At 44.4% G+C, this 27,094-nt stretch overlaps 2 protein-coding genes across 3 annotated transcripts in view; one reads left to right on the forward strand and one right to left on the reverse strand.

The window, feature by feature from the left end:
- dph5 (diphthamide biosynthesis 5) overlaps positions 1 to 7,033 on the reverse strand; it is a 42,883-nt gene extending 35,850 nt beyond the window's left edge. The window contains exons 1-3 of the mRNA XM_028812423.2: positions 6,894 to 7,033; positions 6,644 to 6,806; positions 2,865 to 2,989 (exon numbers count right to left, since the gene is read on the reverse strand). Of these exons, the coding sequence (XP_028668256.1) occupies positions 2,865 to 2,989; positions 6,644 to 6,778 (260 nt within the window). The 5' untranslated portion in view covers positions 6,779 to 6,806; positions 6,894 to 7,033. The remainder of the gene's footprint in view (positions 1 to 2,864; positions 2,990 to 6,643; positions 6,807 to 6,893) is intronic.
- A 67-nt stretch (positions 7,034 to 7,100) lies between these two features.
- Positions 7,101 to 27,094, forward strand: part of zgc:110366 (uncharacterized protein LOC550476 homolog) — a 67,407-nt gene continuing 47,413 nt past the window's right edge. For both annotated transcript variants that reach the window (XM_051933049.1, XM_051933048.1), the window contains exon 1: positions 7,101 to 7,231. In XM_051933049.1, the coding sequence (XP_051789009.1) occupies positions 7,150 to 7,231 (82 nt within the window). In that variant the 5' untranslated portion in view covers positions 7,101 to 7,149. The remainder of the gene's footprint in view (positions 7,232 to 27,094) is intronic.

Here is a 27,094-nt window from a genome sequence, read left to right on the forward strand (position 1 = left end):
CAGCCTACATTCTGTTGCACTAAAAACTCATACCACCCTGCATGTGGTACTAACTCCACATTCTACTTGCAGGTTATGGTGATACAAACACATCGGTCAGTCAAGTGTCTCCCTCAAATGACCTTTCATTTCACAGCTTAGTCAGTCATTGCAAGCAGCCACCCATGACAGAAGACTGTCCTGAAGAGCTACCCCTTGCTTTTCAGAATTTGAACAAACAATACACCATAAAAAATAAATAAATAAATAAAAAAACAAGCAAAGACCACATAGACGTGTGTTGTGATGTGACATTTTGCATACATGTTGATAAATATTTTGTATGTCTTATTTGTAACTTAGGCAAAGCAATGTAATATTAGTGTTACAATAGTGAGTAGCATTCATGTTTAACCCCCTAGGACTAAGTGAGCAAAGTTTGGTAAATGTTTCTATTCAGGACTCTCTCTCAACCCCAACAGGAAAGCCAGGCTGCCTAACTGCCAAGCATTACCTTAACATGTAGTTTTAGGGGGCAGGTGTGAGTGTTTTCTGTCCCCCCATTGGGCAGCATGGCTGTTTAGAACTGGCTTGTATCAAAAGCCTTTGAGTACCACGATGCCCTATTGGCTGTAGGTGTTGGTCAGAAAACCTAGAAATTTGCTTGCTTTACCTCACCAATGAAAGACCATCACACACCATAAACTGAAAAGGACAACACAATGAAGGGCACAGCTAGGCAGCCATACTGAGTTCTGAAGAAAGTTGACCACAAATGATGCCTTAACTAGAGATATTTTAAGTAACTAACAAGTCTGTGTGCCGCCTGAAACTACACATCAACATTTACCAGGTTGTATGGTTGACAATATTCAAATGTACTTTGCATATTGCTATTATTTATGAATATTATCAATAATACATTATTTAAATTGTAACTTAACTCCTGCTTGTCTTTTACTACACCTAATTGCCTGAGGTTATAAATGTAGAATCCTCACAGGTGGCGCAGTGGTAGTGCTGTTGCTTTGCAGTAAGGAGATTGTATGTTCGATTCCTGGGTCCTCCCTGTGTGGAGAGCGCTTTGAGTAGTGAGAAAAGTGCTATATAAATGTAAAGAATTATTATTATTATTATTAGAAGGGAAGGTGGGGAGAAGTTATGGTATAATACCTTATTAACAGTGCTAAATCTGTGAGATTTGAGGCCTTCTGACAAAGGCTACATATTAATAATACAAAAAGGGAAAGGAGAATAAAATATTACGGTACCAAGACAAAACAACATGCCACTGACCAAATTATGACGTCTACATATAAGAGCCATATCCAAGAGTGCATAAACCAGCAAAACTCATGGTGACCTTGGGTTGCTCCAGAACTCTCTGCCTTGGTCAGTTTGTCTGGACACGCACACACACACACTGAAGACTCATCTGTTATCTCTGGCTATTAATGGTTGTCTTTTAATGTATACTAGCAATTTACTGAGCTACTAGTATCTCAAAGTATACTGCAGTGACCTAATATGCAGCACTGAAAATGTCACTCATACTACATCAGTTTTATATTGTACGTCAGCATGGTGGTACAGTGGTTAGTGTCACTGCCTCACAGCTCCAGGGGATGGGTTCAAACTCTGGCGTGGTTACTGTTGTGGCAGACAACCGGGGACCTTGCCCCACCGGGATGCCTGGAGAAGGGAAGGACCAGGACAGGGATAATACCTTCCCTGGGACACAAGAGAACAGTCCCCCGGGATTGCATCGGGACCACAGACTTGGAGCTTGGAAGCTCAACCCTGTTGGGGACCGTGGCCACCGCTAGGGGGTTCTTGGAAGATCCCGGAAGCCCTGGACTACAGCATTTCCGCCACACCAGGAAGTGCTGCAGGAAAATCATCAGGGTGCACCTGGAGTACATCCGGGTGCAACATAAAAGGGGCCGCCTCACTCCATTCGGGGAACCGGAGTCGGGAGGCAGAGCTTGAGAGTGGAGGAGTGAAGGCGGCAGAGAAGAGAGAGAAAGAAAGACGGGACTGAGCCCAATTGGGGTGATTTGTGCAATGTGTTGTGTAAAGGCTGAAGAGGAGAAAATAAACGTGTATGTGTTGAGACTCCTGTGGTCTGTCTGTCTGACTGTGATCTGGACTGATCTTTCCACATTGTCTATGTGGAGTTCCATGTTCTCCTCATGTCTATGTGGTATTACCACAGATACCCTGCTTTTGTTCCTATACCAAAAAGGCTTGTGTGCTAAATGATAATTAGCAATTCTGAATTCTCCTGAGATGAGTGTGGAAGATGATGTGAAGGTGGACTGCCCACTGCTCATGGATCTTGCTTGCCTTACACCTGATGCTGCCAGGCCAGGCTGTGGTTCCCCAGAATGCTCTAAGTGGATGGCACATCTTCAGTAAATGAATGGATGTCACCGTTGCAACATGCTATCCTCTGTATTATACCAAAACATTCCCACCTTTAAATACTGCAACTGTGCTTGATTTGTAAAACTCCTTTATGCTCGTAGTGAGAATTTGTCGGGTATACTTTGACGCTTTTCCAGAACTGTAATTTTGCTAATTATTTGCAGCGTAAATTTTAATGCATTGTTCACTCTGAAAGCATAATACTGTAATGGAATCTTTATAGCCATGTATTTCAGCTTATAATGTGACTGCCTTTTAATGACATTATATGAAATGAAGTTTGATTTATTGATCGATTCCAAACAGAATTGGTAGGCCTGACACCAAGATGAAGTGACAGCCTGGCTACAGTTAAAACCAAAAGGAAAACAGCTTACCACCTTCAGGACAGGAGAAGGTAGTAACCCATCAACTGAATTACATTATTTCACAATTACAATAATGCCATAAACACTTACCCAAAAGGATCGCCAACTACCAGGAAAGCCACATCTGTCTGGTCTGCTCCTCTCAGAATCTCATCTGCCTCCTGCTCCACCGTCTCCCTATCTGCAAGGATCAGCTCTCGACCGTAGTACTCCTCCTGAAAATTCCAAGCGCCACACAGTTAGTTAATCTCAAATACCTTTTAAACACATCTCAGCAAACAGATATACGCACATCATCACCGGCAGTTGCAGAGCATGGAGAGATTCATTACAGTCTTTAACACTGGACGCCACCAGGTCTTGCACAGCAATAATCCAAAAACTGTACAGTATGTAAAAGTGACATTCTGTGGTCGCTCGTAATGGATATAAACACGTGTTTTGTTGCACAATTTCAGCTGAAACACAATCAACTGATTCCGGTCATGTCAACACCAATAAGGCCAATCTGCATTTATTATAATAATAATAATAATAATTCTTTAGTTATTTGTCACATACATAGTTAGATAGATAGATAGATACTTTATTAATCCCAATGGGAAATTCACATTCTTCAGCAGCAGCATACTGATACACGGAGCTGCTGAAAAGGCTGCCACTCACGGCGGCGCCGGATAGATAGATTTTATACAGGGCGGCACGGTGGCGCAGTGGGTAGCGCTGCTGCCTCGCAGTTGGGAGACCTCGGAACCTGGGTTTGCTTCCCGGGTCCTCCCTGCGTGGAGTTTGCATGTTCTCCCCGTGTCTGTGTGGGTTTCCTCCAGGCGCTCCGGTTTCCTCCCACAGTCCTAAGACATGCAGGTTAGGTGGATTGGCGATTTTAAATTGGCCCTAGTGTGTGCTTGGTGTGTGGGTGTGTTTGTGTGTGTCCTGCGGTGGGTTGGCACCCTGCCCGGGATTGGTTCCTGCCTTGTGCCCTGTGTTGGCTGGGATTGGCTCCAGCAGACCCCCGTGACCCTGTGTTCGGATTCAGCGGGTTGGAAAATGGATGGATGGATAGTTATACAGGACAACACACAGTGAAATTCATCTTTTCGCATACCCCTTGGGGTCAAAGCGCAGGGTCAGCCATTGTACAGCGCCCCTGAAGCAATTGAAGGTTAAGGGCATTGCTCAAGGGCCCAGCAGAGTAGCATCTCTTTTGGCAGTGATGGGGATTCGAACCGGCAACCTTCGGGATGCCAGCGCAGATCCTTAGCCTCAGAGCCACTTTTCCACATTTCCAGCTGAGAACTCTGTACTGAAGGATTCAATTATATAAGGCTGGAAAGCTGGCTTGGAGGTGATAGATTTGCAAGGTTTAAAAACAGGGGCATCTTCATCCTGACATTAAACTACTGGTCATATATCATGGGGTGGCATGCTGGCATAGTGATAAATGCTACTGCTTCACTGCTCCAGAGTCCTGGGTTCAAATCTATGGCCAAGCACTTTCTTTGTGGAACTTGCACATTGCTTTTCTCACATCTGTGGAGGTTTTTCTACAGACATTCCCATTATCCTCCCAACGTTCCAAAGATGCACGTTTTAGGTCAAGTTGATTTGTATATGTGAGTGCACACTACAATTGACTGGTACATACTCAACAATTGGCTCCTGCCTTGTTGCCAATGCTGCCAGGCTAGGCTTCTGGTGCCACGCAATCCTAGAAGTGGATTATGCAGGTTCACTAAATGAATGGATAGCTCCATAGTTACTCTGAAGTGGAAAAATGGGCACCACAATGAATGGATGGGCACTTTACATTAATTGGGGAAAAAAAAATCTTTCACTCACAATCCAAAAATCCTACCCAAAGTTATATTTGCTTTTAATCATGCACGTGAAAGAATGCCAAGAAATGAGATGTGGGTGACGAGTCTCAAGTCAAACTGTTGCCTACATCTTTGCTCTTGTTCCTGCTGTACCCACAAGATGCAATACTAAGGACCTAAGTCAGGCTGCCAGGTCAGCAAATCCACTGCCAGATGATAATAGAATTGATCCTTGGCAAAATGAAAATATTGCATAATATGTTCAAGTGAACCATATACTGTCACAACTGTGGGGTTCTTTCAACAGCACATCGACTATGGCGGCATCGTCGTAACTGAGAGTAGCAGACACTACATAAAGCCGGCAGAAGGGCATCCTTCACTTTTACCACTAGCCCAGTGATGCCTTTGAATGCCAAACATAACCTGGTTTTAAAGACGTGTTTATCCTTTCCTTTTGAAAAACGCAAAGTGTTTTATGCAACATGACACACATACATGTTTAACATGTCTTCTTAGGAAATGTTTATCTATTGAAGGTTTACTCATTATGACCAGAGGCTGTTTGTCACTCAGACCAGGTCAACAAGTGAACTGTTACTCTTTACTGTTTAACTCCCCACTCCCTCCTCTGAGCTCTGCCTTCATGAGGCACTGGATTAGTTTAGAAATGTCAACCTGAGTGAACCATCTAATGCCCCCCACCCCACTTTTGAGCCAAATTCACTCATGATTGACTCCAGACAAATGCATTATACATCAGGATCTGTGAGACTACACAACGGCTACAGTTGTAGTCTCAGTGATCCAGCATCCTAATTTTGAATCATAAAAACAGTTGCTGTAAGTTTGTAATTTGTATGTTCTCCTTATTTCCACGGAGAGTTTTCTCCAGGTGTTCTGGTTTTCCCTTCCACATTCTAAAGACCTGTGAGTTTGGTTAACTGGCAATTTGAATCTTCTTCTGCATGGGCAAGTAGCTGCTGCAATGGACTGGTTTTCAGTCCAGTGTTGTTTCCTGCCTTGTACTGGAGGCTGCCTGGACATGCTCTAGCCACCCATTGACTTCAAATTCACTTAAAGAGGCATATGCATTAGATAGATAGATAGATAGATACTTTATTAATCCCAAGGGGAAATTCACATTCTCCAGCAGCAGCATACTGATACAAAAAAAAAATTATGAATTGAATATTTTCTGCAAGACAGCCTTCCTTACTGATAATTTACCCTTAATTATCCTAATCATAGATACACACTCCTAGATACCATTCTCAGCAGCACTGTCATCTTGGAATGAGCTGGTTAGCTTTCCATATAAAAGGTGACAACTTTACCTGCAGCTATGGCATAGAATGCCTCCAAATGGTGGAGTCTTTTGGATGCAAAGTGAGGAGGAACCCAGAGACAGGCAAGAAGGGATCCCAATACACAAGGGCCAGCAATTTGGTTAGTTTTAATTTAGCTACTGGTTTGTATTTCCTATGTGGAAGAATAATGGTTGATTGCTTTTTACTACGGCACACAAAGTTTCTCGTATTTTAAAATGCAATACAAAATCATCACTTGGTCGAATGTTTTTAATTATGACACGATAAAACCATGCCAAAATTAAATGTCCCATTGCCATGTAGTTAACATGTTGGATGGCATTTCATTTTTTAACAAATAATCTAATCTAATAATGCTGCTACTGGAGTATGTGAATTTCCCCTTGGGAATTAATAAAGTATCAATCTATCTATCTATCGATCTAATAAAACCGTGCCAAAACTACTTGCACCATGTGCATCTGAATTGAACTGCAATGTAGTGAACGCGCCTGATTGCGTTTAATTTTGGCACGATTAATCTTCTATAAGGAGGTTACAGCACAAGCAAACGCTCTCGATACACGTGTTTGTGTTTACCAGCGAGGAATACCTTTCCAACATGGCGGATGCGGACCCTTCTCGTCGGCCAATAGTAGCAGAGGCCGTGTGCGTATCTATGATACTCACCGTAGCAACCTTCATCCAGGCCCCGCCCATCCCGTTTGGACGCCACACTCACCAGCGCCTCCTTCCCCACCGTGAGGATGGAGGTGTACGCTTCCAAGTACACGCGGCTGCAGGCACGCAGAATCTCCAGCCCCTTCACTGTGATATCTTTGGCGTCTCCGAGGCCCAGCCCGATGAGGTAGAGCATGATGACAGCATCACCTTCTGCACCGCGCCTACAAAACAAGTCAAAGCAACGAAATCAACGTCTTAACTTCCCTGAACACCAAAGCCGAAATTCCAGCTGCCTTTTCCACTCTTACTTTTGCTGGTAATTTCTTTTCGTCACTCAGCTCTCCACACTTTGAAAAGTGTAACCGTTTGACACTCGTCCCTCAACACTTCAGCCTTCTCTCCGCGTTACCCACGCGAGCCGCAAACCGATTCGTTCGCGCCTCCTGGGCAAGCGGCAGCCGTAAAGTAAGTCGGGAATATGCTATGCGACATCGTCGTGCAGCCCGGAGAGGCGTGAACGCGGCGGTCGTGAAGTTTAAATAGTAAGTTAATGGATTTGTAGAAATGGCTGCAACCTGGACACGACTAGCGAAGTGCCCGACTGTCGCCCTTGCTAACGGTCTTCAGGTGCCCATTCTTGGCCTCGGTGAGTAGCCCTTTCACGCTGATGGCAGGGGGCAATGTGAGCCGCCGGCATTGTTTTCATACCTTGTCTTTCAAATATAAATATACCATAAGTGCACAGAAGGGGAATCTGAAGTTTTAGAAACGTGAAGCACATGGAGGTGATTAATAGTCTGCTTACAACGTCTTTCATTACAAAAGGGAGATCGTTATGTGTGTGACAAAAGTCACCTTGTTTGATTTAATTCCATCCGAGAATAATTAGCATTCAGACATTTTAAAGCGCCTTTCCCCGTTACGCCTGTTGTTAACGGTGATGTCTAAAATATTTAAATATGCAAATTGTATGAGTCAGTTCTGATAATGTTTTGTGTTCAAATACTGCGAAATCAAGGTGTATAATGAATATGACAGCAGGTAGAGGTAAACGTGTCATCGCACGTGAAATGATGACGCCTGTAGCGAGGTACAACTTTGCTGTCCCCCTCCACCCCTATTTATAAACTTAATGGGTATGAGATTACACGATCCATGTACAATACTGCAAGGGTGCTGATAAATTGACACAGCCAGGGACAAGTCCCCCATAGACTGAGCTGCCATTCCATCATGTAAATGGGCCGCTTCAGAGCCAGCGACAGGGGACCCTTTAAAAAAGGGAAGCCTGCAGAATTACATGTAGTGCGGCAAAGACGAGTGGACCCTTTGAGGATTGTGAGCCATGTAAACAAAAGCTTATCTGTCAGCATCAGAAGCAGGATTAGAAAGAAGACCTGCAGTGACCTCAGTGCGTAGGAGACCACAGTGGAGTTGCTGGAGTGTTTCGAGGCTGAGATCCAGGATCTAGAGCAGGGGTTGGGCAGTGTCGGTCCTGGAGGGCTGCAGTGGCTGCAAGTTTTCAGTCCAACCCAATTGCTTCATTAGAAATCAGTCCTTGCCACTCTCAGACCTTATTTAATTTTATATCTTCTTGGTCTCCAATGTTAGGCTCTTATATCGTAGATTTTTTCCTTTCCAGGGATATCATCCAAATGATTTGAAGCCTAAAAACGCAACATTTTCAGTCTGTCACACTTTTCTCTTTAAATGTTTAGTGCCTGATGAATCCACACAGATGTAAAAGGAAATGAGTTAGCTGGAGAACTGCTGGCTCCTTTGTCATTTTCATCTTATTGCTAATAAGGAGCCATTAAAGACAGTGAATGCAGCTGTTTAAGATTGAAATAAGCAGTTAAGGGGGAGGAACCTTAACAAGCGAGATCACTAAAATGAAGCATGAAAATGTCACTTGAGCAATAAGTGCTTCATCAGCACTTCGCATTAAGAAAATGGGTTGGATCAAAACCTCCAGCCACTGCGACCCTCCAGGAGCAACGTTGTCCACCCCTGATCTAGAGAGCCATTGGTAGCATCAGTATATGGAGGAGGAAACCTCGCCAAACGCTTGTAAGCCCATTTGAAATAAACTGCCAGAAAGATCCTCCAGACTTACAGGGTGGTGGGCGTCCCCGTCAGTGATTAGCAGGTAGCCCCACCTCTTGGGGGAACCACCCCTAAAACACACAGGACATAACACAGTCTACATGGAAACATAGACAAAGCCAAAAACAAAGAATGAACATTAAGTACATACATTCACAAATCAAAAATGAACAAAAAAAGACATGAACTTGTATCCCTGCCAGAGGAGGAACCCTAGCTGAGATATGACAGCATGGAGTGGCGGGTTTGGGGTCTTTGGTCATTTTATCGTAAAACTTTTTTTTTTTTTTGGGAAAAATCTCACTTTTGTTCTCCAATCAAGCACTGACACACGTGCGTCGCTCTGTTTCTCTTTCTCTCTCGTTGCCCATCCGCCTTTCCCACAGCTGCCCCTGAATGAGGGTTCTGGCGCTACTTTTGGCTCCCAGCGGTCATTGTGCGCCTCGTCTGGCTCCCTTTCTTCTGTCGCCGTGTCCCAAGAATGGCAGGAAATGATGCAGCTGATCGTATCTTTCTGCGCTGAGCCTTTCGAAGGAACCGAGAACAGGCCGTTTAACCCTTCGCTTGCTGACGGGCTCGAGTTGCCTCAGCAGTCACTTGCGCTGTAGCTGAAGGGGTAGAAGGCTCTGCTTCTAGGCCCAGGTTACATATTGGTAACCATTTAGTTCCCAGTTTATTTGCCTTAAATGTTTGTGCTGCTCTGTTATGATTTATCTCACAAAGTCAATGGAGTCTTGCAAGGGAAGCAGGCCTGAATCCCACCAGCCTGCCTAGAGGAGGTGCACCAGAAGGCAGCCTTGCTTCCCTCTAGCCTAAGGGTGGGCAATGTCGGTCCTGGGGAGCCGCAGTTGTTCCAACCCAGTTTCTTCACGAGAAGTCAATTATTGCTGATGAAGCCCTTATTGCTCAGGTGACATTTTGATGCTTCATTTTAGTGGCCTTGCTTGTTAAGGTTCCCCCCCCCCCCCCCCACCTTAATTGCTTATTTCAATCTTAATCAGCTGCCTTCAGGGTATTAATGGCTCCTCATTAGCAGTAAGATGAAAATGACAAAGCAGCCGGCAGTTCTCCATCTCGCTTGTTCCCATTTATATCTGTTGTGGGGAACAGCCCGGACACAGACAGGTAGACATGTTGGTTTCACCACACACACGTTTATTATACATTATATTTACAGTTCAAGTGCACAATCCCAGTGCCGCAGCACCAATCACCCCTTGAGTCCTTGGCCACAACACAACGCTTTCTCCAAGTCTGTGGTCCGGCTCCACTCCTCTTCACCAAGCTTCTTCCTCTTCCACCCGACTTTTGCCCCTGACTGGAGGGAGGCACCCCCCTTTATACACCCCGGATGGACTCCAGGTGCATCCTGAAGGCTTCTGTAGCCACACCCCTGTGTGGCGGAAGCTCTGTCGGTGTATCCGGAAGTCCTGCAGGTGCCCCCAATACTCTTCCCCCCAGCACTTCCAGGTGTGGCAGAAGTACTGAGGTCTAGGGCTCCCAAGGCATCGGGGCGCCCCCTGGCTGTGACCACGGGCCCCTACAGGATTGAGCTTCCAAGCTCTGTACCCGTGGCCCCCACAGCAACCAGGGAGGACGCCCCCTCGTGTTCTGGAGGAGGCACAAGCCCTCCTCTGGGCATCCTGGCCAGGCATAAACCCCCGCCGGGTACCACACTGTGTATGCTCATCATGCACTGTTTTATTTAATAAAAAGCTTGATAGAAAAATTTGTCACACTGAAAATTCTATGTTTTAGGCTTCAAATCAATTGGGTGATCTACAATTTATGAACTCTACATTGCAGACTAAAAAGACATAAAATTAAATAAGGTGTTAGATTGGCAAGGATTGGTTTCAAATTAAGCAACTGGGTTGGAATGAAAACCTGTAAACACTGTGGCCCTCCAGGACCACCGTTGCCCACCCCTGCTGTAGCCTATGCCAGACGAAAATGTGCTTCAAAAGTAACATACAAAAAATATACTAAGAAATGCCCTGAAAAAGTGCACCACAAAGGAGGGGATCACCGCCAACCCCTGGCTTATACAGAGCAACAAAGAACTTTATAAAAGAAGGATTTAGTGGAGGAACAGGAAATAAATACAACACATTACTTCAAAGAAATAAGCAAAAAGGACTCGCCTAACCGGTAATAATCGAAAGCAAATGAGAGGCAATATGAAAACCACAAGAAAATCCAAGTAAGTGAAGCAAAAAATAGTTGAGAGTGAAAAAAATTGAATACTCACAAATCCTACCAGCACCAGCATGCCTTTGAGTAAACCGCGCTGGACTTCAGTTCCTAGTATGCTTTTATAGAGCCTGGGGGTGGTCCCTTAACAGTGATGAACGAGTGGCCCCGTCTCTTATAGATTCACTCACCAAATACACATTGATGCTATATAATAACTAGGGGGCTCTGAACACACACCCCCGCTCGCTTCGCTCACCAAACCCCAGGCGGGTGCTACACGCTAGCGTTTGCGGATCTGCCACTCGTGTATGGGGAAGCGGATGTACAGTTTAAACAGATTTGTTATTTTCATGGGAATTGTTACATATGCATAATAGAAGTAACTATTTTACATTACAGCGAGTAATTAATCATATGCTGCTGCCTCGCAGTTGGGAGACCTGGGTTCGATTCCCGGGTCCTCCCTGCGTGGAGTTTGCATGTTCTCACCATGTCTGCGTGGGTTTCCTCCGGGCGCTCCGGTTTCCTCCCACATTCCAAAGACATGCAGGTTGGGTGGATTGGCGATTCTAAATTGGCCCTAGTGTGTGCTTGGTGTATGGGTGTGTTTGTGTGTGTCCTGCGGTGGGTTGGCACCCTGCCCGGGATTGGTTCCTGCCTTGTGCCCTGTGTTGGCAGGGATTGGCTCCAGCAGACCCCCGTGACCCTGTGTTCGGATTCAGCGGGTTGGAAAATGGATGGATGGAATTAATCATATCATAAAATAGTAAAATGTAACACATTGAAAGAAAATTATGTTTCAAGTTGTGTTAGAGGTATTCATTGCATTATACATTTTCGTTCTGTTTGACTTTGAAATTAACACGCAAATACTTTTTAAACTTACACTTTTACTGTAAAAGTTCAGTAAAAACAATTTTTCGAATTAACTTTTCGTCACTATCGCATTGAATTTTGATTCCATGTTTGGACTTTCATCGTGACAACGTGACGTATAACTGCCCGTGAGTGAATTTCGTTTCTTTCTCTCTAATAAATAAACTGACTTTTTCAAATGTTTGTCCCTGTGATTTGTTAATTGTCATAGCAAAATCTATTCTAATGGGAAACTGTAAACATTTTAATACGAATGGCATATCAAGATCTCCTTTGGTGTCTCATGTTAGATGGACTACATTACCTTTCTTGTCGCCTGTTAAGATTTTAATGTCAGAATTGTTCGACCAATTTTGAATCCAACTAATCTTGTTCCATTGCATAGCCCATCACTCAGACATAAATTACGCAATTACATTACGATACGTCCTTCTTTCTACAGTAATTCGTGCGGTGGAAGACCCAACGGTGTTAACGGTTGTTGCTATTCTTTGTGATATTGTAAGCTGATGTTTTCATCTTCCGCACCATCACCACCAACTGTTTCAGCAGAGTCTATTGATACGCATTTAACTAATTTGCCGTGTAACCGGTCGACAATTTTCACGTTTATTCGTTTGACTTCATCGTTTCTCTGTGCTAGGATTGCCCGTGTACTCATTTCTTCTGTTGATATCCCTTCGGGATGAAATTGTTCAATTAGATGTGGACATAATAAGTCTACTTTAATTGGGAGCTTAAAGTGAGGAAAACGTTAAAATTTATAAGAGCTGAGAGCACAGGAAGTGTGTCCGACCAAAGCATTCACACCAATGAGAGGAGAGAGGGCCGCAGGCGTGGGCCGTGAACCGGAAATGGTAGAGAGGAGGGTGGGACTTGAAAAAATCTCTTGGCAATAGTCTCGTCTCAAGATTTTCTTTTATAATAGAGAGACTAAACGGAATAAAATTATCAGGTCATACATAATTAGGCAAATACTAAATGAACCGTTCAATAAAAAACAGAAAAACAATGGACAATAATGAAAACAGAACAAAGAAGATTAAAAGTAGCAATTTAAATATCAGCCAGGGGAGGACCCTTGGCTTGACCATAACATGCTCCGCATGTGACAATCCGTGCCCGTCTCTGACGCCGTATATCAAAATAAATGACAGTCATATGCATGAGGAGAGGGAAGGAAGCAGGATGTTTAAGTGTTTGCGTTGCACTCCACACTCCCCTGCTTTGTTGGAAGGTTGAAGGGTTCATCCAGCATCACGTCTGCGGGGTCCACACATCCAGCTCACTGGCTGCTGTCTATCTTAACCACCAGGGGGCGAGAGGCAACTGTGTGCTTGATAAAGGTAGTACCCCATTTCACACTTAGGCCACCTTTGGGCCCAGCTGATATTATAGTAGAGAAACATTCTCTGTTGTTCTTAAATGTGGGCAGTGTGTGACATCACCATGGCAACAGTATAAAGGTCAGCACTTTGCACTTCCTGGTTTATCCGAGTTTGTGGATCCTCTGTGAGGGTCGAGAATCAGTGATTGATTGGTAAGATTTTTGGACTGTGATTTTGGTTTTATGTTGGTTTTTAGCAATTTTTGTAATAATCTTTGGGCAAATTATTTGACTACACTTCATCTCCTGATCCCTGCACCGTGCAGCTTCCTTTTCTTCAGTTAGGGCAGAACAGTGGTTGTGTGCTGTTTCTACCTCTCTGCAAATTATACGGTGCCTTTCATATTTGTCTGTATTATATAGCGCCTTTTGGATCTGTCTGACTAACTGCATATTATAGAACGAGCGGTGCAACCCGTCCAAGACGGACTGAAATCCAAGTAATTAGCGCAGACCTCCACATTAACCTTTGCAGTGCGGTCTGTCCGCCTCTGTTACATACCATTTGGTACAGGATTTGTAAAAGCAGTGCTAATGTTTGTGATGCACCATCTGTTGGAATGACAGAGACACGGCAACTAGACTGACACACACACAGACAGACACTTTTTGATTAAGGTGGATGCCTTTCATATCTGTGTTCTATAATACCTTTCACATCTCTCTGTCTTTCTGCTTATTATGCAATGCCTTTCATAACTCTCTCTCTGTTATATAGTGCCTTTTGGATCTGTCTGTGGGCATATAATATGGCTTTCATATATATTTGTCTGCATAGTATGTGGTGCCTTTCATATCCATCTCTCACTATTATATAGCAGTGTCCATCTATCTGTCTGCATATTATATAGTGCCTTCCAAATATGATACAATGCCATTTATCTCTCTTTGTCTAGTACCTTTTGGTTCTGTCTCTTCTGTCACAAGAATGAGTCACAGACATCATAAAGGTTGGGGGCAGTCACTCGTATATTGTTTCCTGGCTGCAAAGTTGCTTAGAATTTGATAAAGAGTTGTTCATAGCACAGAGTCCAGAACAGAACTGATCATCATGAGAAAAGATGGCGGCTTTAAAGGCCGGTGGGGGAAGTGATGTCTTCGGGACCGGACGTGACACCATCATAAGCTCCGGGACTGGAAGTGACATCATCATAAACAGCGGGACCGGAAGTGACATATTCATAGGCGCCGGGACTGGAAGTGACGTCATCATAAACAGCGGGACCGGAAGTGACATCATCATAGGTGCCGGGACCCGGTGGGATCTCCTGAGAAAGGTCTGCAGGGAACTGAGAGAGACAGTCAGTGCACCTCGCCACCCCCTGGTCTGGTGTAGAATTACAATTACTCAAGCCCTTTAGCTGCCTCCTACTCACACGTGTGTGATACTGCATATTATACAATACCTCCATTATATAGTGCCTTTCAGATCAATCTGTTTTTCAGTATATGATGCCTGTCTCTATTATATAGCACCTTTCAAGTTTACATAATCTGTGTGCATATAAAATACCGTTCAGATGTGTCGGTCTGCATATTATACAGTGACTTTCATATCACTATTTTATAGTGTCTTTCAGATCTGTCTGTCTTTCTGCATGTTATACAATGCCTTTCATATTTCTCTTTATTATATAGCACCTTTAAAGTCTATATGTCTGGGTGCATATAATATGGTGCCTTTCAAGTGTATCTAACTGCACATTATATTGTACCTTTCATATCTCTCTATTATATGCCGCCATTTAGATCTATTTGTCTCTGTGCATATAATATGATGCCTTTCATATGCATATTATATAGTGCCTTTCACATCTGTATGTATATTATATTAAGCCTTTGAGATGTATATTATATGGTGATTTTCATGTCTCCATATTATATGGTGCCTCTCTCTGTATATTATACTGTGCCTTTCACATCTCCCTCTATTATCTAGTGCCTTCCAGATCTGCCTATTATATGGTGCCTTTCATCTCTGTCTCTCGGTTATACGGTACTAGCTGTCCCCTGTGGCTCCGCCCACGTAGCAGTAAAACAGGACAACCTTTAAAAATCAATAAGCAAACAGGCATCGCAAGCTAAGCAGAGGCGAGGTGCGCTCCAACACGCGGAGGTAGACCGACTGACTCCCCACTCCCGACGTCACGCTTCCCACTCCCCTTGGCCCACAGCCTCTGTCTTGGATTAGCACGAATATCTCACTCCTGCAAGCGAACTTTGATCCTTAGCAGAATAAGAGAAGTTGCAAAATCAACCAGAATGTTCAAGCAAATTCTAGACAAAAACCCGATCTAAATCTGTTAAGTAGTTCTCTCGTGAAAAGTGGAAAGACAGACACACAGACATTGGATTATATATATTTATATTTGGGTGTGTTTGTGTGTGTCCTGCGGTGGGTTGGCACCCTGCCCGGGATTGGTTCCTGCCTTGTGCCCTGTGTTGGCTGGGAATGGCTCCAGCAGACCCCCGTGACCCTGTGTTCGGATTCAGCGGGTTGGAAAATGGATGGATATTTATATTCATGGCATTCATAGTCTGAATCACAATCTGATTGTATGGGTGGTTACCTACCAGGTAACGATTGTGGTTGGTCTGCAAGTCAGCAAACATCTGCCATGGTGCCCTCTTCAGTTGCAAGAAGCAGATCATAGAATGTTGCATAGTTAGGGTGAAACACGTGTTGTATACTCTTTGCATTATTTGACAGTAAACTATGCAACATACATACATCTCTCTATTGTAAAAAGAATTCCTGTCCTGGGAAGCAAATGCGAGGCTACAATACGTGATCATCTCGAAAGACATTTTAAAGACCCGCGAGACCAAGGAGACTTGCCACGGTGTGTCTCGCGGGGACCGTAAACATGAGACTTGGTGCCAAGAGATTGTCCCAGGGCCGTAGTAAAAAGGACAGCAACTGTACAGGCTTTAAAAAGATTGAAGGGCAGCACGACAACAGCTACCCCAACCTAACGTGAGCAGCGTTATACATCCTGCAAGAAAGAATTCAACCACGCTCGGGGCCAGTAATAAAAGACAGGTATTGCTTTTACAACATCATGCGAGACCAGGCAGTGAGCCATCATGTAAAGCAAGTCAACAGACCTCTAAGCTAGCAGTTGTTGGATTGCTTTTGGCAGGCAAGCATCGTGTGCTCGCAGCTGTTAAAACAACGCCATGCGACAGGCAGAAGAGGCAGCTAGCAAGCAGCAAAAAGACAGCAAATGATCCAAAGGCATATCCTTAGCATACGTTCAGCCGCAACACCCTTCACAACACGAGCAGCATTATACGTCTGGGAAGAAAGAGATGTAACCACGCACGGGGCAGGAAATAAAGAAACAAGTATCGGTTTTTACAAAAGTTTTTAAAGTAAAAGTGAAAATAATGCATTTGTAACAATTCACAAGAAAATAACAATCTCTTTAAATTGTAGATTGCCTGCCTAAGGTAAAGTCATCCCTGATGAATGGGGACGTGGGAATGAGGGGTCCTTTCATCGGATTAGCGCTATTTCAGATGTGGAATGGCAAAATGGGGGAGGCAGCTTGATGAATGAGGTCTCCAGGACTTAAAACAAATCCAAATCATATTCTGTGATATCATCTAATGTGAAATTCTACTCCGTACTTCTAGATTTTTATTTTTATATTGTATTGAAGATTTATTCTGTTCTATGTGTTGTACTGTATTGTATTGACCCCCTTCTTTTTGACACCCACTGCACGCCCAACCTACCTGGAAAGGGGTCTCTCCTTGAACTGCCTTTCCCGAGGTTTCTTCCATTTTTTTACCTACAAGGGGTTTTTTTTTTTTTTGGGAGTTTTTTCTGGTCTTCTTAGAGGGTCAAGGCTGGGGGGCTGTCAAGAGGCAGGGCCTGTTAAAGCCCATTGCGGCACTTCTTGTGTGATTTTGGGCTATACAAAAATCAATTGTATTGTATATCCGGTAAACCAAACACGGGGGTTGGCGAGCAAAACGAGCAGGGGGGCAGAGTACCCTAGTATATACATACAGTACTGTGCAAAAGTTTTAGGCAGGTGTGAAAAAATGCTGTAGACAAAGAATGCTTTCAAAAATGGAAGTGTTAATCATTTATTTTCATCAATCAACAAAATGCAGTGAATGAACAAAAGAGAAATCTAAATCAAATCAATATTTGGTGTGACCTCCCTTTGCCTTCTAAACAGCATCAATTCTTCTAGGTACACTTGCACACAGTTTTTGAAGGAACTCGGCTGGTAGGTTGTTCCAAACATTTTGGAGAACTAACCCCAGATCTTCTGTGGATGTAGGCTTCCTCACATCCTTCTGTCTCTTCATGTAATCCCAGACACACTCGATGATGTTGAGATCAGGGCTCTGTGGGGGCCATACCATCACTTCCAGGACTTCTTGTTCTTCTTTACGCTGAAGATAGTTCTTAATGACTTTGGCTGTATGTTTGGGGTCGTTGTCCTGCTGCAGAATAAATTTGGGGCCAATCATACGCCTCCCTGATGGTATTGCATGATGGATAAGTATCTGCCTGTATTTCTCGGCATTGAGAACACCATTAGTCCTGACCAAATCTCCAACTCCATTTGCAGAAATGCAGCCCCAAACGTTCAAGGAACCTCCACCATGCTTCACTGTTGCCTGCAGACACTCATTATTGTACCGCTCTCCAGCCCTTCGATGAACAAACTGCCTTCTGCTACAGCCAAATATTTCAAATTTTGACTCATCAGTCCAGAGCACCTGCTGCCATTTTTCTGCACCCCAGTTCCTATGTTTTCATGCATACTTGAGTTGCCTGGCCTTGTTTCTACGTCGGAGGTATGGCTTTTTGGCTGCAACTCTTCCATGAAGACCACTTCTGGCCAGACTTCTCCGGACAGTAGATGGGTGTACCTGGGTCCCACTGGATTCTGCAAGTTCTGAGCTGATGGCACTGCTGGACATCTTCTGATTTCGAAGGGTAATAAGCTTGATGTGTCTTTCATCTGCTGCACTACGTTTCCTTGGCCGACCACTGCGTCTATGATCCTCAACGTTGCCGGTTTCTTTGTGCTTCTTCAAAAGAACTTGAACAGCACATCTTGAAACCCCAGTCTGCTTTGAAATCTTTGTCTGGGAGAGACCTTGCTGATGCAGTAGAACTACCTTGTGTCTTGTTGCTGTGCTCAATCTTGCCATGACATGAAACTGTCTTCACAACCTCACCTTGGTAGCAGAGTTTGGCTGTTCCTCACCCAGTTTGAAGCTGTTTCTGTTTCAGTTAATGACTGTGTTTCAGCCTACGTGTGACATTGATGATCATTAGCACCTGTTTGGTAGAATTGGTTGATCAGACACCTGACTAGAATCCTACAAAATCCCTGACTTTGTGCAAGTGGACCTATAAGAATTGATGCTGGTTTGAAGGCAAAAGGTAGTAACACCAAATATTGATTTGATTCAGATTTAGCTTTTGTTCGCTCACTTTGCATTTTGTAAATTGATAACAATAAACAATCATTATTTATATTTCTGAAAGCATTCTTTGTTTACAGCATTTTTTCACACCTGCCTAAAACTTTTGCACAGTACTGTATGTATATATATATATATATATATATATATATATATATACGTATAATAATATAGAGAGAAAGAGAGAGAGTGTCTTTCAGATCTGTTTGTCCATCGTATATATCAATCTTTTCAACACATCCCTGTTAACGTCTGTCTATTACATAGTGCCTTTACTGTCTCTATCTCATCTTTTATTGTCACATTTTTTTCCCCTTGGGGTCTGCTCATTGTTCCTGCCGTCCCACTGTTTGCCATTAAACATCCCATGAAGCCCCAGTTCTTGTGCAGCTCACTTGATGGTTTTGGAGTTTTGTGGGCTGTCTGATTTCCAGCCTGCTGATTACCAGTCAGTTTGAACGTTCGCGTTGGGGTCTCTTTAAACAGATGGTTATGGCTGAGGAGATGGCCTCCTGATTGTCCCACTAGGTGGAGCTCTTTCATGTGAATCCTTACAGGACTCGGACAGAGTGATGCGTGGCAGCGATGCTCGTCAGTCAAATTGCTTTCGCTTTTTTGTAATTTATTTTTTGTAATACTCTTGCCTGGTTATAGCAGCAGCCCCCCCACGCCGAAAATTACAAATCCTCTTAGCCTCTTTGTGAGCCCCCCAGCGCCTCAGCTCACAATCTAGCATCTCAGCATTAATCAAGTCCTGTCAGCATTTGGCTTCTCTTCTCATAATTGATCACACCAGCCAGCTTCACGGGCTCGGTGTCCATCAGTAAACCCAAAGGACCCTCCACTTGTCATTATTCACAAACGCGCATCCTCCCCCCAATTCATTTTGATCCCATCATCAGTTTGCTGATGCTACACATCACTCTCTTTCATGTTCATGGCTGCCTTTTGGTCGTCTTTTTTTGATGGCCGTTGATATCCCTGTTGACCCTCATACTGACGCTTTTTGTCTGACCTCGGTGACACGTGCGTGGCGTCTCTTATGGCCTTTCACTGTCTGTGGGGGGCTGCAGCAGCTGTCTGGTCTTCCAGTGTCCTCCTACTGAATCGGAACATCTTGATGTGACAGCAACTGGCAGGGAGATTTTGGGAGGCAAGTGGCAATTGAGTGTCCCCTGGCAGAATTAGTAGCCCCACCTCCATTCACACATTGGGGTTTGTGATGGAACCGGAGCGCCAGCTTACCCCAAAACTCCCAACACAACCACACCAAGGCAGTCCCGAGTTCAAATAATGGATGGTTTATTCACCAAATTGCCTCCAAAAGTAGCTAAGTTCCCACTGTTCACCCCTCTTCCATTCCTCTCACCACCACACTGCCCTCCTCCAGTCAAGTGTTGCTCCACATCCTCCCAGCTCCGACTTGCCTGGACTAGGGAGAGCAGTGCCCTTTTATTGTGGACCCAGGAGTACTTCCGGCGCCAGGACTACTGCCCGATGGAAGCACTTCCGGGTCATACGGAAGTCCCATATTTTGAGGGAGCACATCTCCCTGCAGCGCCCCCTTACGGCACCCTTGAACCCCAGCAGGGCTGTGCTGCCGGACTACAACTCCCAGCATTCCCTGAATGGGTGCCGATATGGAGCGCTGCTGTCATCTAGTGCTCTAGGGGTAAAATAAACGTCTCCCAGGGACAGACCTTCACTGTCCTCTTCTTCTGTCATGGCCCAGGAAGGTATGAAGTCCACATCCGGCCGGGGTGCCTGTCCATTTATTTGGGGTTTTCCGCCTGGGTAAGGAATCGTTGATTCTAACTGGGATGTCCGTCCACCCATTAAGGCTGCCTTGTCCAGGTGCAACCTCCTTCCCTTTCTTGGCCGGGATGCCTTTATGTTCCCATGAGACCTTCCATCCGGGTAAGGGATGTTCTGGACTCCTGGCCGGGGTGCTCGTCCATTCTATGTGCCTCCTACAGTTTCCACAAACAGGTGCCAGTAGATTTGGGGAAGGGGATATGGAGGTGGGCTTTGACGAGTTGTTTGGTGTAATGGGCTGTTTTACTGGTATCCTTCTAGTGATGTACTAAAGAAAAAGTTTAAGGTTTTTAACAGTGTGACAAGAACGACACTTAGACATCATAAAGGTTTGGGGCAGCCACCCGTATAATGTGCCTTGGTGGCAAAACGATATTTTTAAAGGTTGTGAGTTGTTCACTCGACGGAGTCCAAAACAGAACTGTCATATTGATTCAAGATGTCGGCTTTAAAGGCCAGTGTAGGAAGTGATGTCATTGGGGCCGGCAGTGGAAGTGACATCATCAGAGGCGGGGCCGGAAGTGATGTCATCAAAGGTGCCGGAAGCTGAAGTGATGTCATCAAAGGCGCCAGGAACCCTGTGGGGTTTCCCGAGAATGGTCTGCAAGGGATCAAGAAAGACAGTTAGTGCAGCCCGCCGCCCCCTGGTCGGACGTGGAATTGCCATTATTCAGGCCCTTTAGTTGACTCCTACTCGCACATGTGTGACAACAGACAACTATACACTGTAAGTTTTCAGTACGTCTATAGTAAAGACTTGCTTGACACATAACTGGTCCGAACCGGTTAAAAGAGGAGCTTGGTTGTCATACTGTGTGACTTCTAGTCGTGGGGTATGTCAGACTTACCGCCTGCTGTTACTAATCTCATCGCTGGACTGTGAAAGTTTGGAGAATTTAACGACTGGGTGGTGTCTTTCCAGCACCGTTTTTCTCGTCCCTTTCTCTGACCGCCAATAGTGTGCTGCCTGATGGAGCCAGTGCTGTACGAAGGGTTAACAGGTACAGCGACTTCACCCTCAGTCTCTGCTCTTTTATTTCTCTGTTTCCCATTCTACAGGGTGAGCCAAAAAGAAGTACCACATTTCAAATGTTTATTCTACAAAAAGCACTACATGATAAAATAAATTTATTACGACACAAGAAAAAGGATGTACAAAATAGATTTTTTTTCCCTGTGTTTTAAAAATGATGTCTTCAAGGTAGTGGCCATCATTAGTGATACGCTCTTTGAGACGATTACTGAATGCTCACATGACTCGTTCTTGGCGAGTAGCGTCCTTGAGGGCTTCAAGGTTTTGAGGTCGGTGTGTGGATACCTTGGACTTGAGAAGAAATCACACGGAGCGAGATCAGGAGAACGTGAAGGCCACCCGACATCGCCGGGCAGGGAGATCAGCTTCCCCGGAAACATCTCCCGCAAAGCTTGTATGGATCCCCACGGCATATGAGCTGTCGCTCCATCCTGTTGAAACCAGGCATCCACCACATCCATTTCTTCCAGTTCTCTAGCATTTCAATGTAACGTTGTGAAGTGACGGTGACCGTTGCTCCCCCCCTCCTCAAAAAAGTAAGGGCCTACAACGCCAAATTCTGCAACCACATTGTAACCTGCTCACTGTGCGGGGGTCTCTGATGAAGTTCACGAGGGTTGGTTTCGGCCCAATAGCGAAAGTTTTGCTTATTTACACAACCATTCAGATGGAAATGTGCCTCGCCGCTGATGTCACATGACAATGGCATCTCGATGAATGGTTTGCAGGATGTTGGCGCACAACTCTCGACGGCTCTCCCAGTCTCTCTCAGCGAGTTCCTGCCCTACCGTCATTTTGTATGGATGGAAATGAGTGTCCTCATGCAAAATCCTCCTCCAAGACGTGTTGGTAATGCAGAAGGCAGAAGAGCGCTGAACGTCCTTACAGCTTCAATGTTTTCAGGCGTTCCTTTATACAGCCCAAGGAAGGCCTGGAGATTTTTCTGTTTAATTTTGTATCCATCTGTCTAAATTTAGCCACCCACCAATTTGGGACGTCACCGTTAGGAATGCTGAAGTGCGTTCGGGAGGCGCATTGTGTAGTGATGATGGATTCGCTGTTTTTGAAGAACACTTCGAAAGCGAAAGCACGTTGCACACCGGAACAAGGCATGTTGCCAACTGAAAACTACAAGATGTTGGCCTATCGGAGGACCCCCACCCACCCCAACCCACTTGGCTGCCTCTACCTTGAGAAATGTGGTACTTCATTTTGGCTCACCCTGTATTATGGTATGTAAAACATGCTTTTCCTCTGTCTGTGAGGTCCAAAACTCACGTGTTCCTTATTCGTCATCGGCGCTTTATATGCGTTCTACTCTTCTAGATGAGCATTTCTGGGCTGTCACCTCTCATGCACACAAAGCCCCCTCTGAGGCCAGAGACAGAATCGTTTCAGATTTCACTGGGTATGTCTGACTAGGCAAATGACAGTCACAAAAGCACGCCATGACTGCCCCCGATTGTGTAAATAAAGGCTACGACTGAAAATCGATGGAAAAGTCGTTTAATGTGACAGGACGTTAGACGGACACAAGTCTGCAAGTACAAAAGTCACGTGGAACGGGTTGATCAGTAGAAGGCTGAAGAACACACACAAGGCACTGTAGTACTAACGTTCATTTATACATTTTATTTTGAGGGTTGTAATCGTCAGGATTCCATTTTGATTATCACTTTCACGTTTTATACTGCAAGTTAACTTCTACTAAAAACAAATTTTAGTTTACATCTAAAACGCTTTATTCATACGGAATAAGCTTTCAGGACAGATTTCTGGAAAGTCACCTCACCACGCATCGGTAATTTTTGCCAGAGATTTGCACAGGTTAAAGCCCAATTCAAATGGTATTAGTTTTACACCAGAAGGATGGGGTGAAGTACTTACAGAGGTCCTCTGGTAATAATTTCTGTCGTGTGCGAATCACTCACGTTCGGAACGGTTTACAGACTGCGTGTTCATGTCTCTGTAAAGATTACGGAGCATTTTACCTTCTATAAAAAAGTCAGGAGTGGTCTCCCCTCGACTTTCTCGTATTCTTGGATATGGGGATGGATATTTAAGGAGTAAACCACAAGACAATGATTATATTTTTCTGTTATGTACATTAAAGAACCATCAACAACAAATCAAATCAAATTAATAATATATGGAGCAATTAATATAAAAGTAAAGTTGAGAAAATCGGACTCTGCTGTTGAGTGAATAAAAGGTAAAGTACCACTTCCAGTTAACTGATAGAAATCGACGTGTTGTACCTAACACTTGTATCCAGAATTTAGTTGACCGAAGTGAAAGCGTACTCAAGTTATCGTGTTTACACACACACGGCGACACAGACATAATTCCAAAAATGGTATTTTCAGACTCAGGGAGGTCTAAAACGTTGAGATTAATCAAAATCTCGGACAATTACAATACTCACCCTATACTTCATATACAAGAAAGTAAAAAGTCTGTAAAAAATAAACCCAATTTAAGACTCTGATTCCAAAGTAAGACATGAACGTGCATTCCATAAAAAGTTACTCGAACTCAAACAGGACAAAAATTACAGCGGTCCTCCGATAATAATTACTTTACCTCATCTCGTGGAGTAAAACTAATCCCATCCAAATTGAGTTTTAGTTTCCTTTCTTTACGTGACACTGTTTTAAATGTCACACGATCACAATTGTTGCTTTGATGATGTAACGGAAGTCAGATTATCGACATGGTAGTGTTTACACTTTATATGATCCCTTGGTGAATACAAAAACCCTCCTGATCTTCCTAGCGATGGTTAGCTCTATTCCCAAGTAGGCCTCGACGTTAGAATTTTGTGTGATTTTTGTGCTTTCGACCAACTTCTGAATCTGTTGATTTTTGCTTCTTCTCGTTTTGGCTTCTCTGGTTGTTCACTTTTTACGTTTTACACGCTTGTTTTGGGGGTTTTTGAGGCTCCCGAATATGAATTTTGACGTTTATGTCTGGAAATTCAAATCGGTAGAAGAGCTGTCACATTTTTTTGAACCATTTCATCCACCATTTTGTATTATTCGTGACCATCACTACGTTTAGTTCCCATTGTTAGGACTGCTTCACGTTTTACTAGGGGCCTGTCCTCGGAGGTTACGACTTTCGAGTATGACACCACTGGATCACAGGTCATGCAAGAATTCACTTCCTTACCCAACTTTTCACCATGCCATGGGTTTTAATCACCTCTGTGACACCTTCTGTAGATGGGTGTGTGCCTTTCCCAATCCATCCAATCAGAAAGGACCACAGGTGGACTCCAAACAGTTGAGCGATGATCAATAGAATGGGATGCACCTGAGCCAAAGCAAAGGGTCTGAATACTGGTGTCCATAGGAAACTTCTGGTTACAATTTTTAATACATTTTAGAAAATGTGATCAATGGTCTGAATACGTTCTGAAGGCACTATGGGGGGGGGGGGGGGATGACATAAAGGAGAAAAGCATGTATAGCCCCCCACACCCCCCATGACCGGTGCAGTTTGATGGAGGCCTGCAGTTTCTTGCTGTCTTGTCGGATAGTCCTATTGTCCTTTCTTCTAGTCCTTCCTCCACCTGCTGCACTTAGGGCTTCCCTGTTGGGCTTCTGAGGTGTCGGTGGGTTTCCTGCTCTCGTGGACTTCATTATTTCACTTTCTCATTCCTCCTTTTGTTAAAAACCACTTTAAAAGAACCAGCTACTTGGGTTTGCACCCAACCAACAAACCAGCCAAACCCTTCAGCCTCCCCAAAGCCCAGTGGTCTTCTTTTAAGCTCACTTTGTGTTTGGGGACCACAGATGAGAAAGCAGAACCTAAGAGTGAAATTAAAAAGGAAGGTGGAAACTGAGCTTCGGATCATGGGGTGGTGGGGGGCTTAAAGGGGGGAGCAGTTAGGAATGCAGGAGAGCTTCAGCAGGATAAAAGCTCCAAAAGAACTTGGACTCCGTCCAGAAACAAGGGCCCTTTGTGATGAACACAGTGCTTCTCAGGCTCTTTCAAAGGGGGCCGATGGAGCGAGGCTGACGAGCGGCATTGTCCATCGGCATAATGAGGGAAGGAGGGAGGGGGCTTCGGGGGGGTCAAGGAGGCCGGTGCAGCGAGCCGCTGCAGAAAGATAATAAATCAGTGCTCACTCCCACACCTCTGAGTGCCTCACACACATTCTTACGTCTCTCCCTCACTCTGTTTCTCTCGTTTTTCTTGAAAGGCCCTTGTGAGGAATGTCCTTGAATCCAAACCTGGACCCTGACCCCCCCCTGAACACTCCTGCCGTCACAACCTTCTCCTGTGTTCTAATAATGCCTGATCAGCACAAAGCATGTTTTCAAGGTGGCATCCATCACCCAGTTTCTTTTAGATGCTGAAGTGTTGCAACACTCCCCCCCCCCCCCCCACCCGATAAACCCCATAGGAGTGGGCATCCCATCCAGCCAAGCTAGTTGGCATTCGACAGGATGGAGGGATAAGGAGCATTTTAGACACGTGAAGTCTACTTGGCTTAATTTTACAGGATCTGACTATGAAGTACACCAAGTTTCTTTATTTTTATACACCGCCTTTTGTTGTGATAGTCCAATACCAATGGGGGGGGGGGGGGCTCAAAACAATGAGGAATCTCAGACCAGGACTTCAATGGTTAGGCTACATCCTGGGAAGCCAGGCCCCAAACTCAGGAGGGCTGCTTCAAGGCCTGCACGTGTCCAAAATACAGTTCAGGCTTAAAAGGGAAAGGATAACCAGAAACCTCCAGCTGAAAAGGGAGAAAGTAATTAAATTAATAAGGTGTAACGCTTCACCCTATCATGGATGATGCTGCGATAGTTCACCACCCCTTAGGTGGTGTATTTGATTACAAGTCAACCTTTAACTTGACGGATTTAAATAAGACAATAATTCAATATAAAGAATGTAATAAAAAATTATATACAAGTCACCAGAGATAAATAACAACAATCGGATATGTAACCCCCCCACCCTCAAAAATTACAGAGCACAAATAACACGTCATAAACAGTAGACACCACATTATCTCCACAATGTTTGTCACTTCCCACGTGGGGTTTTAGTCCGTTTTCACTCTCCAGACATGCTGTCCCTGAGCAGAAGATGATTTCATGCAGCTCAGCCAACGACCCGATCCTCCACCCTGTCCTGTTCATTCTTTGCTGGGAAATTCTTCAAGTTGGCCATCTAAAAAATGAAAAGTGATTCAATATTGAAGTGAGAAAATCTGATCTCTGGACTTACAGTGGGTATAGAAAAGAATCCAACCCCGACTCCCCCTTTCGAAATATTCCCATTTTTTGCTTTACAGCCTTAAATGAACACACACACAAACCAATATTTGTACCCAGCTTTACTTACTCAATGCCACCTCTAACATCCAAGTGAAAGATATCACAGCTACAGTTCAGGAGAATTATAAAAAATCAAAAACAAGACCTACTGAGATTAATAAAGGATCACCCCCCCATGTCAATCTCATTTTGTTGACCCCCCTTTTGCTTTAATGACAGCCTTGAGTCTGTTGTGATTCTTCTCTATCAGCTTTGCACACCTAGATTGAGTGCCCACTCTTCCTTACAGTTTAACTGTTCAAGTTCGCTCAAATTGGATGGTGAGCGTTGGTGTTCTGCTGT

Source organism: Erpetoichthys calabaricus, chromosome 10 (genome assembly GCF_900747795.2).
Source record: "Erpetoichthys calabaricus chromosome 10, fErpCal1.3, whole genome shotgun sequence".
Lineage (NCBI taxonomy): Eukaryota > Metazoa > Chordata > Cladistia > Polypteriformes > Polypteridae > Erpetoichthys > Erpetoichthys calabaricus.